Consider the following 12,436-nt stretch of genomic DNA (forward strand, 5'->3'; position numbering starts at 1 on the left):
GGCGGAGACGGGTGATGCTCCCCAAAGTTTTTTTTGTCACAATATTGCACTATATTTCAGATAAAAGGAAACGTCTTGAGGGCACAGTAGTTGGGGGGACAAGAATTTTTTTATAGAAAATTTCAAAGGGCCATAACTCTGTGAAAAATCATCTGACCAGAACCCGCTGAAAATATGCACATCTCCTCTTGGTAGTGAAGCTTCCCATAAAGTTTCATTAAATTCCAGTCATTATTTGCTGAGAAATAGCCCGGACAAAAATTGTGCACAGACAGACAGACAGACAGACAGAGGCACACACGGACAGACGAAGAGGCGACTATATGCTCCCCCCAAATTTAATTTTGGGGGAGCATAAAAAGACCTAATGAGAAATTGGTGATGCACATTGTTTGGGCACTGGTAACTGATTTCGAAAAGGGAACAGGGTGTGTAACCCCTGCAATGAGAAATAATAGAGAATTTATTGTTCAGTGGTGACTCATTTGAAATTGATAACAGGGGAGGTAACCGATGTAAGGAGTTTTAAGAAGAGGTGAATAATAATATCAAAAGGGAACAATGGCAGGAGCCAAAGCATGGAGTTTTTGCAATACTTGATTTCCAGTGTAGTTTTTAGTTTAAACCCATTTATTTTAGCTCGATTGCATCCAAAGCCTGAGACTTATATAAACGCTGTCGCTCTCGAGTCCGTTTCCTGGGCTAAGAACCAGTACTTGGTGTCTTTGGGGGAGATCTAAAAAACGCTCCCACGGTGGGGATCGAACCCGTGACATCCCTGTCGCTAGGCGGACACCATATCCATTACACCACGGTGGCCTATATTTCCAGTTTGGCGAATGGCTATTGATCTTTTCACGCAAAAGAAATGGCTGTAACCAGTTTGGGCAGTGGTTAATGATTACAGATAGGGCAATGGGAAAGTAACCACTGCAACCTATTCTGGCAGTACTTACTGATTTCTGTAAAGGGACAGGAAGATTTGTTAATATCTCAGCTCCTACAAAAATGACCTAATCTGATTGGCTTTGAGCGGTCACGAGCCCATGGTTTATTTTCCATACTCCCCGAATAATTTCCATACACCCCAGTAACATGTAGTAGGTTGAGATATAATCGTTACACAGTTAGTAACTGATGGTGTAAGGGATTTACTGGGATATACACCCTCAGTACTTTCATATCATATTCAAGCTTTGCTCTCGTATGGTATTAAATTACTGAGGGTGTATATCCCATACACCATCAGTTACTAACAGTGTAACGAATAATTTTATTTCACAAATTTAGAAAGGGAACATTGCTGTAAGGAGTAAGTGTAAGATACAATATTTCAAATGCTGTCATGGCTTCTATATTTTTAAGGTGACACTTCACTAACCTTTCTTGAGGTTATTGTTTTCGGTTTCCAAGGCCTTGAGGCGTGCAAGCACTTGCTGGTCTGCTGCTGCCCCACTTCCTGTCTGGCTGGATCCCTGCACAACACAGTCAACACAAGACAACTAAATACACAGCATGCCACGAAAGGAGAACCAAACGAAAGTTAACAAAATCCCAGAATGACCAAACATCAAACAAACAAAACAAACAAAGAAAATATGCATAAAACAGAAGTTAGGATATTGAAATAACAGAATCAAATCAATCAAATAAACGTTTCACAAAAAATAAAAATAAATAAATAAAGGCAATAAAGCACAACACCAAATATAAAATATTTGTTAGTAGTGGTTAATACTTCAGATTTTTAATAGACGATATGATTAAAGGGACCTTTTCATGTAAATTGACAAAATTGAAATAAAATCATTTCAGATTTGCAAATTATAGTTGTAGTTCTGATATTTTCAAGGAAACAGTAATACTGAACATTTAACATGCTCTAAAATATTGATTATAATTTATATGCATCTTTTAACGATTTAAAAACCTGAAAATCATCAGGCGTTATTAATGTGGAACAATAGAATAATTTGGAGAGTTCTGTTGAAATTATTCTAGTTTGCGACACTACAAGAAATGCTTATATAAAGAATAAAATACACCACTCATTGTAAGAGCACGATGGCCAAGTGATTTAAGTGTTGAACTTTAACTCCATGGGTCAGTGGTTTGAGCCCAGTTGAGGACTACATTTTTTCCTTCTTATATTGTAATCTAGTTTATTACATGAGCTATTTAGTTCCAATGTTAACATTTATCAAATTTAAAGCATTTGATGAAAAACTTCAATACATGCCAAAATCTGTGAAAATGTCCCTTTAAACGAACTTTCGTATGCAATTAATTTATAAGTGGTATAAAACTATTGTTGGTTAGGTTTTACTGACAATACACAATAGGTAAGATATCCTTAGTATCAAAAACCACTGCTCAGAAAAAACGAAACCCTTATTCTACCCCCTCAAAAAAAAAACACCCAAAGGTACATTTAACTCAACCCATTTGAAAGACAAACAAATCTTACTTGACATAGATTCCATAACATTTAATATTTACCAAACCTCACCAGATTTTACTGAACCTTGTTCTTTGTTAACAAAACAATAACAAATTCCTATTGATTATTTTTATCATTAATGGTCGTCTGGTTCCCCCACTTTTGATTGTCGATCATCACAAGGATTGAAACCAGTAAAATTTAATTCAACAAATAAAATCATACGTACGTCACAAAACAAGGTTTGATATTTTACATATTTTAAGAATGGCACGATTTCGTTACATCATCATCAAAAATAGAATGTTTGACTGGTTGGTAAAATCCATTTTATTGAAATTCAATAATTTATCAAAGTAAAATAAAAATATGCCAGTCCGTATTTTTACATATTCATAGTTTGATTTTCTTTTTATCCAAAACAGAATTTTAAACATATTTTTTTGTCGGACACAAGGACCCACAGTTTTGGGAATAAAATCAGACTTCAGCAAAATAATAGGAAATGTCCAAGGTCCAACGTCTTTCGCATGGGTTAATTAACCCTTTGCATGCTGGGAAATTTGTCTTCTGCTAAAATGTCGTCTGCTGAATTTGTAAAATAAGCATTTTCTTCATTTTTTTTCAAAGAATACTATCAGAATAGCAAACAGTTTGGATCCAGATGAGACGCCACGTTCTGTGGCGTCTCATCTGGATCCAAACTGTTTGCAAAGGCCTTTAAAATTCGGTTCCCGCACTGAAAGGGTTAAAGTGTCTATTGTAATTATTATTTAACCATTTACCACTGAGATAAGTATATTGACGCATTTGTAGTCCCTTGGTAAGTATGTAATTGAATACCTTCATTACTAAATTCAAGTTTTTAAGGCTTTATTTCCAACTATACTGATGAGCAGCAAACAGCATAAAACCTGAACAGACTGAGAGTTATGCTGAGGCTGTTCTGGTTTTATTCTGGTTGCAAAAGCCATTTTCACATTGCTTCTATGGGGGACAGGGTAAATAAGGTCAAGTAACCTAAAGCAACAATATTTTCATACTATAAAAATAGGGATTATTTTGCAGAACACTAATTAATATAATAACATAATAAACACTTGTGCAAAATAAAAATGGGAATAATTTTGTTGTAACACCTGTTGATTTGTCTATTAGCAATAAATACGTTTGGTCACATTCTTCAATGTTAAATTGAAGTAATTTATTTTAATAAATGTAAATGTATAATATTTGTACATATAATATACATCAAAATTTATTTGTAAAAAAAATAACTTTGTTCAAGTATGTTCCATGTGACTGGAATTGATTCAAGGGGTTTCACCAACTTAAGTTTAACTGAATGAATACACAAAAACAATTATTGCATTTCATTTTATTTTTTATTTTTTTAGTAATGTTCAAATCTTTTCTCTTAAAACCCAGTCTTCCAAAAAGAAATCTTATGAAAACAGCAGACAATTTGTGCAACTTATCAGCACATTAGGCAAATATAGTATTTTTGTCTGCAAACGAACCCACATTTATCGTAGTTTTGTATACCTCAAATTGGCATCTTGTACTAGTATATCCAAAAACTCAGCCATCATGTATTTTGCAATAAAAAAATATCAATTATCTATACATGAAATCAAAATGAGCTGTCATAAATCAAATCAAATAAAGTATCTAAAAAATATCACACAATTGTCATCGTCTACTATTACTTACAAAAAGCAACAGATTTACAACAATTACATTTGTATCACAGACAATAGTCAGGCTACAGTGAGAGATTTACTCACTTCATTTAAAGCTTTTGTGATGTTTTGTCGAGCCTGTGCAAGTTCGGACTTAAGGTTGCTTCCTTGAGCCTTATTTGAGTCCCGTGTCTAAAAAATAACAATGCAATTACAAAACCTCTTCACTCAATGGAAGCCATGCATTGCAAAAATGGCAAAAGAGAAAATGTAGATGAATGAGTGTGAGAGGATATTTACATGAATAGTAACAAGAGCGCTGTCTGGACAAAAAATAGCTAAATTAACTTAATGTACGTTAAGTGTTGTCCTAGATTAGTGTGTGCAGTCCCCACAGGCTATATCTGGGACGCCACTTTCCACTTAAACTGGACTTCCTCAAAACAAAAAAATACCATCAAAGCAGAATGTGTGTCCCTGATTAGCCTGCGCTGGCATATCCAGGACAACCTTTACACACATGCATTAAGCTCATATTACCAATGATAGGCTTTATGGTAAACTAATTTTACCATCTTGTAAGATATGGAATATACATTAGGGTTAAGAATGAAGAAACTGCTTTACTGAATAGATGTTGTAAGCATTTATTAATTATGGTGATGATATTATAAGTATTAGTAGCAGTGTTAACAATTTATAAATACAATGGTTATAAAAGTAATGGTAATTTCATCATGGAATGCAATAATACCCCAGAGGACACACTATATAGGTATTTTTGTAATCAGCATCCAATCAAAAGACTCTTTCCTAAAGACATTTCTGATTTTTACTATTATGTAAATCAGAGGAGGTAATCACATGACAAACAAGATGGCGACGTCCATGCAGAGGCAGATATTTTTCGTCATTTTATACCCTTTATTACTTGTATTATTATTTTTTATTCCGCTCACTTTCCAGCCATATGAGAAAGACAGTTACTGGCATTTATTTCAAAGTAATATTCACTCTATATCTTGACTTTACTTGGTGCAAAATTTCTTAGCAGGATGACCTAATTAGGCCTCCACTAAGAAAATTTGCACTGAGTAAAGTCGAGATATAAAGCGAATTAAAATACGAGGTAAATGCTAATCACCTTCTTACTGATATGGCTGGAAAGTGAGCGTCATTTAAAAAATATAGAAAAGTAATAAAGGGTATAAAACGGCGAAAAATAACTGTCTCAGTATGGGCATCGCCATCTTGTCTATCACGTGATTACCCCCTCTGGTGAATGTGATACAAGTGATTAATTATCATGTATTCAATATTGGCCAGAATTGCATTAAAAAATTTAAGTATTTGTGTTCATTGTGTACATGTAACATGTAGTGAAGAGAAATATCTGTTTAAGTTCATTAGCCAGGTTGTATGTCCCCCAAATTATAATGCAATGTCCCAATTTTAGCCAGAAGAATAACAGCATCCATTATTTTAACTGTCTCATCAGTGGATATTATTTTTAACCATGTCTGAAAGAAACAAGAGATGTGTTTGTCAGAAATGCAATGCCCCCTATTGCGCCTCTTTGATTTATCATTTTTTCTTTTATTATATCCCTTTAAAAAATACTATTTCACTTGTGAGAATGATCTGTACCTGCCAAATAATAAATAGAAAGTATCTCCCTTTAAAGCTTGATACTTCCCTTGGATTTGTGTTTTTACCTTTGACCTTGAAGGATTACCTGGACCTTTCACAACTCAAAATGTGCAGCTCTATGAGATTAACATTGGCCATAACTTTTGCAATATTGAAGATGGCAACTTGATATTTTCATACAAAATATCAAGTTGCCATCCTTAATATTGCAAAAGTTATGGCCAATGTTAAAGTTTTCGGACGGACGGACGGACGGGCGGACGAACAAACAGTCAGACAGACAGACAGACTGACTTACGGTCAGTTCAACTGCTATATGCCACCCTCCCGGGGGCATAACAAAATACTTATGAGTGAGTACATATGGTAAAACTGAGATTAATACTCCAACTTTTTCATAAAAAATCTGAAATCAAGAGAAACCAACCTGCAAACAAACGTACAAAAAACAAGATATTAATAATTTTATAATTATTTTGCAATCTATGTTACAACATGATTACCATGGTTACTATAAATTTCGCTTCAACAAGCTTGTTGCCTTCACTCTAATCATAATGCCTTAGAAGAGATAGCAAGATCTTAAACAGCAACTTAAGGTAGTGCACCTCTAATGGGCACATATCCAAATATAATCTAATTAATTATTTTCTTAATCAGCATCATTTCACTGAACTACATGCAAATTTGTAGGTAGGCTTTCCATGCTTTTTAAAAAAATATACCGATTTTTTCAAAACCACCCCCACGCTTGGCTTTTGTCCAGTTTATTTTCACCCCTGGGGTATATAAAAGTTCCATAATTCATTCAAATTTCCAAATATTGGCATGCAGTTGGTGTGTACAGATGCTGTAAAGGTGTTTAAAGTTTAAACAAGATGAAATAAGTATTCTTTTACAGACATTTATTTTTTACAAATTTTTATCTATGGAAGAGCACCATGAAATGTAAGTGATTTCAGCCAAGTAAAAATTGGGTCGGTTAAAAGCAAAGTGTCATAAAATTCAAAATAGTATCATTTAAGTCATATTTTAAACTTAGTTTTTATAGAAACACTATATACAGCAAAAATACCAAGAACTAGACAGATTTACCGTTTACTTTTTGAAATAAAAATGCAACATGCATGGTTCGTATTTTCAACAGTAAATCACCCAATTTCGCCATAACGTTGTTTTAATTTTAATAATTGAAAAATGTGCATAAAAAATGCAACATATTTAACAATAAATATAGCTTATATGCCATATTAAATCAAATTACGTTAGAAAATAAATAAAACGCGTCGCAAAAAAGTATACGTCGTCGGCACGATTCGAACCTGCGCGGGAATATCCCAAAAGATTTCTAGTCTATCGCCTTAACCACTAGGCTACGGCACCTAATAGTAGGCTCTTCAACCTTCGAAGAAATCGCGGGAAATCATTAGAGGTGCACTACCTTAAGATGTATATGCAAGACAATTTATAATATTTGACTATTTCAGTCCATTTTGGCAATCCTTTTTGCAAGTTTTACTCACCTCCATGTTGTAATTACAGTACATGAACATTGCGGCAATTATAACTTGTATGTACAACAATTGAGACTAATGCTTCATTTGAACTTGGGGCTTTTAAAAAATGATCTAAAAAGTTGTTCATCATAAAACATTCCTGGCATGCTAATTGCTATTATATTTTTGGGGAAAAAACAACAACTTAATATGTTCCAAAACAGTGGGTTGATTGTCTTAGGTCAACAGTTACAAGAGATGTGTTTGTCAGAAACACAATGCCCCCTATTGCCCCACTCTGATGTCATATATATGACCTTTGACCTTGAAGGATAACCTTGGACCTTGACCTTTCCCCACTTAAAATGTGCAGCTCCATGAGATACACATGCATGCCAAATATCACATTGCTATCTTCAATATTGCAAAAGTTATCCCAAAACTTGAATCAAGGTTAAAGTATTGGGTCAGAATGACAGAGTGACAAAATGATAGACAGACAGGTCAAAAACAATATACCCCCATCATTCGATCCGGGGGCATAAAATTAAGCCCAGTGTCTTGCTGTATGCTTTCAAGTAAGGACTTCTTAGCTTAAGGAATCATTCCAATGACTACCAAAATAGCCTTATGAGAAAAGGTTTTATATAATATACAAATTATTCATCCCCAATTCCTCAAATGACACATGCTATACCTGTGTGGGAGTGGTTGCTTTATTTCCTGAGACGACTTCCTGATAGAAGGCCTCCGCTGACTCATACTTCCACTGCTGGGCCCATGTGCCATCAAACAAAAGGGGGTGGGTCATCTAAATAAACAGGATTACAAACTGTGAAATCATTATTATTGAAAGGACATTAAATTTTTGCTTATTTAAAAGGTAGACCTATCCACAAATTTAAGATCCCAACCCACAATTACACCTAATGTTTCAACTACTTTGTAGGCAAAAAAGACATTAATATCGTATGTAATCCAAACACACATTCTGCATTTGTTTTTCCAATCAAAGTAATATAAAAAGGGAGTACATTACCCTGTAAAACACTCATGCAATAAAGCTGTATCCATACCATTAACATTGTTTTGGTATGATAGTAAGGGTATTCCGGTAAGTTATAAATTTTCAAAGATTATGAACATTAAACAGCCAATATGTGGCAGATCAAAGAAAATAAATGCAGTTAAAAGATGAATATGTGTGACCACTCACCTAATAAAGATAATTTCAGTTTTAAACAAGAGTGCCAAACTGTCACAAGATACGCCCGTTCAAAGTTTTTGGACACTATGCTCAATGCTTGAAATGCACTAAGTGACCTCGAGACCTAGTGATTGACCCGGCAAGATCCATATTTGAACTTGACCTAGATATCATATAGATGTAACATCTGATTAAATTTGGTGAAGATCAGATGAAAACTACTTCAATTAGAGAGCGGACACCATGCTAAATGCTTAAAATGCACAATGTGACCTCGTGACCTCGTTTTTGACCCGGCATGACCCATATTCAAACTTGACCTACATTTCATCTAGACACAACTTCTGACCAAATTAGGTGAAGATCAGATGAAAACTACTTCAATTAGAGAGCGGACACCATGCTAAATGCTTGAAATGCACTAAGTAACCTCTTGACCTAGTTTTTGACCTGGCATGACCCATATTTGAACTTGACCTACATATCATCTAGACACAACTTCTGACCAAATTTGGTGAAGACAGGGTGAAAACTACTTCAATTAGAGAGCGGACACCATGCTTAATCCTTGAAATGCACTAAGTGACCTAGTTTTTGACCCGGCATGACCCATATTCAAACTTGACCTAGATATTGTCTAGACACAACTTCTGACCAAGTTTTGTGAAGATCGGATGAAAACTATTTGAATTAGAGAGCGGACACTGCTGTGGACGCCGCCCGCCAAGGGTGAAACTCTAATACGTCCTATAAACATAAGCAATACAAACTTTTCTTAAAGTTACTTCTAACAAACAGCTATATTTAATTTATAGCACCTTCTCTAATTGGTGTCAATACCGGTAGGTGTAAGATTGTTATCTGCATGGCCATGATTGTTAGTGAATTTAACCAATGAAACTTAGCTGTTTTGATTCTAATATTCATATACCATCATTCAGTCTTGCTTATTCGTTAACTATAACTTCACCAAACTGAAATGATTTTTGGCATGCATCTAAAAGGGCTGATTACAATTTACTATTAGCATGTCTATCCGTGGTATTTGCCCTCTTAATGAATACATACAAATTTTGGAAGTGACCCAATACAAAACACTCCTGTGTTATATATCAATCTATAAATAAGCTCATATGATTACTGATAATCTATGTTTTATTGTATGCGAAAATTGAATGGTTAAATAAACAAGAGGGCCTGAAAGGCCTAAAGTCACTCACCTGAGATAAAAAGAAATGACCTGTTCTTTGCAGCCCAAGATATCCATGGAACAAAATTAATGTTCTAACCATGTTTCATGAAGAATGAACAACAAATGGCCCCCTGGCAGCCATGTTTTTTTAACAGACCTGAACCATTTTTTAACTCTTCCAAGATATGTCCAAATTTCATGAAGATTGGGCAAAAAATGTGTCTTCTAGACTGTTCACATGTTTTCACTATATACATATAAAGAAAACTGCCCCCACCCCTGGCGTCCATGTTTTTTCACTGATTACGACCATTTTCAAACTCGTCCGAGACATCCACACAACTAATGTTTTGACAAATTTCATGATGATTGGGCAAAAAATGTGACTTCTAGAGTGTTAACAAGCTTTTTTACTATATAAATATAAGGAAAAAGACCCCCCCTGGCAACCATGTTTTTTAACCGATCCAAACCATTTTCGAACTCAACTGTCGTATCCAGGTGTGGTAGTGCGGTCTCGTTCGCTTATGCAAGTGAACCGGTCGTGGGATTGTTACGAGTTATGTAACTTTGTGAGCACTTATGTAATGCGGAAATATTTATTCGACGCTTATTTCCTGTCAGGATGACACCACTGACTGATTGAAATTCAATTAACTAAAGGCGTCCTTTCAGATAAGCCTGAATACACTTAAAGAATTAATCTTTAAGTGAAAACTAAAGCAGCTTTAACGAAAATAACTAACTTTTATTCCAAGAACTCGGAAAATGAAAAACAATGACAGAGAATTAAGAACAGGTACAAGCCAAGTCTAAAGAATCTAAGTATTGTTACAAAAATGAACAAAATACAGCAAATACCTTAATGAATGTAAAAAGAAGTTCACAATCTGTCAAAAAAACTGATATAACTAGAGCTTTGTCACAGACGTGACGAATACCCCCACATGCCGCATTGACACATAATATTTTGCATGTCGTCTTCACAAAAAAACAGCGGACACCATGCTAAATTTTTAAAATGCAATTAGTGACCCCTTGACCTAGTTTTTGACCCAAAAAGGCCCATGTTCTAACTTGGCCGTAAGATCATCTCCATAAAAATTCTGACCAAGTTTGGTGAAGATCCGATGTAAACTACTTGAATAAGAGAGCGGACACCATGCTGAATGTTAAAAAACGCACTAAGTGACCCCGTGACCTAGTTTTAGGCTCAGAATGGCCCATGTTCAAACTTGTCCTAGAGATCATTTAGATAAAACTTGTGACCAAGTTTGGTGAGGATTAGATGAAAACTACTTGAATTAGAGAGCGGACAACATGGTGCGGTTTAAAACGCACTAAGATACCCCGTGACCTAGTTTTTGACCCGACATGACCCATATTCAAACTTGATCTAGACATATCTAGATACAACTTCTGACAAAGTTTGGTGAATATTGGATGAAAACTACTTTAATAAGAGAGCAGGCAACATTGTGAAGTTTAAAACACACTAAGTGACGCCGTGACCTTGTTTTTCTTTTGTTGTGATCTCTTAGTTGATAGGCTTATCATACATGTAGTATGCTTGCATTAGTTATAGCTGTATTTCCATGGTACATTCATTATAACAGTATATTATAAACAATATAAACACTTTCTCATACTTTTAATCTTGCCAAGCTAGTTTTATTAAAACATGTTTTACACTTAATTATACTTTTGATGAGTAAAAAAAAAATGACATGCGCCTATTGTGCAATTATGAGTTGGACCAACAGTACCCTGATTCGAATTATTTGATCAGCCATTTTAAAATGCATGTTTATATGTATGTAAACAAGAGTAGATGTTCTTTATTATTAATATATGTTTTCTGCATGTTCATGTATTTATAAAATACAAAATCAAAGACTTTTGCTGGAGTATTTTAAATCCTCCCGCAAAAGTCTTTGATTTTGTATTTTACTAATCAGCTAAAAAAGTCATTTGTGAAATACTCTTTTTCTTAAAAAATTATCTGAAGCTCTGATCATAATCTTAACAAATTAAACAAAGACGTATAAAATACATCTTTAAATTTAACTTGTCCAATGATGTGGACCTCATCAGTTCCATCTTTACCGTTAAAGTAATCTGAAATAACAAGTAACAAGTAGATCGTGTTTTGATTATCCTAGTTTGATACTTTTATTTTTGTTTGAATCATTGTAAAAATACAGAAACCAGTCTGTACACTGTTTAACAGTCAGGCCAAATGTTAAAAATGCGGCATGCTCCCGGTCTCTTATAGAATAAATGAGATCACTGCGCAGGAGAGTGCCTGTATTTTAGCTTCATTGCTCCGCAAATAGCACTGACAATGTAATCGCTTGTCAACATCCAGCTTTGTAAAACTTAATTACGGCTTTAATACAATGTATTTTTTTGTATTTCTAGACCTGACTGGTTGTCAACGGACAACTTAATTGAAAAAAATCAGTTGCCCAGACAAGCAAATGTACGACTTGGGCAACTCAGACAGTTGATTTCGCCACCCCTGCCCCATGGTTACTCCTATAAATACGAGGTCGATTTACATCGACCTCATATGGTTTAACGTTATTTTGCAATAGCATCGTTCCGACATGAATTCATGTCGGAAGCTTTAACGGCATCAAATTCATATAACAGCACAGAATAATCATGCAATAAATTATTAAACATAAAATATAAACATTATTTTACTAATTGCATTAGAAGAATGTTTATACAAACTTACAAGTAATGATAGTCCAGACCTTAAAA

At 34.6% G+C, this 12,436-nt stretch overlaps 1 protein-coding gene across 2 annotated transcripts in view; it reads right to left on the reverse strand.

Moving 5' to 3' along the window:
• Window positions 1-12,436, reverse strand: part of LOC127881100 (elongation factor 1-delta-like) — a 28,228-nt gene that overhangs the window by 12,156 nt on the left and 3,636 nt on the right. The window contains exons 2-4 of one of the 2 annotated variants that reach the window (XM_052428795.1): window positions 7,966-8,079; window positions 4,228-4,314; window positions 1,382-1,475 (exon numbers count right to left, since the gene is read on the reverse strand). In XM_052428795.1, the coding sequence (XP_052284755.1) occupies window positions 1,382-1,475; window positions 4,228-4,314; window positions 7,966-8,079 (295 nt within the window). The remainder of the gene's footprint in view (window positions 1-1,381; window positions 1,476-4,227; window positions 4,315-7,965; window positions 8,080-12,436) is intronic. The other variant, XM_052428796.1, reaches the window with a different exon arrangement.

The sequence above is a fragment of the Dreissena polymorpha genome, chromosome 5 (assembly GCF_020536995.1).
Source record: "Dreissena polymorpha isolate Duluth1 chromosome 5, UMN_Dpol_1.0, whole genome shotgun sequence".
Taxonomy (NCBI): Eukaryota; Metazoa; Mollusca; class Bivalvia; order Myida; family Dreissenidae; genus Dreissena; species Dreissena polymorpha.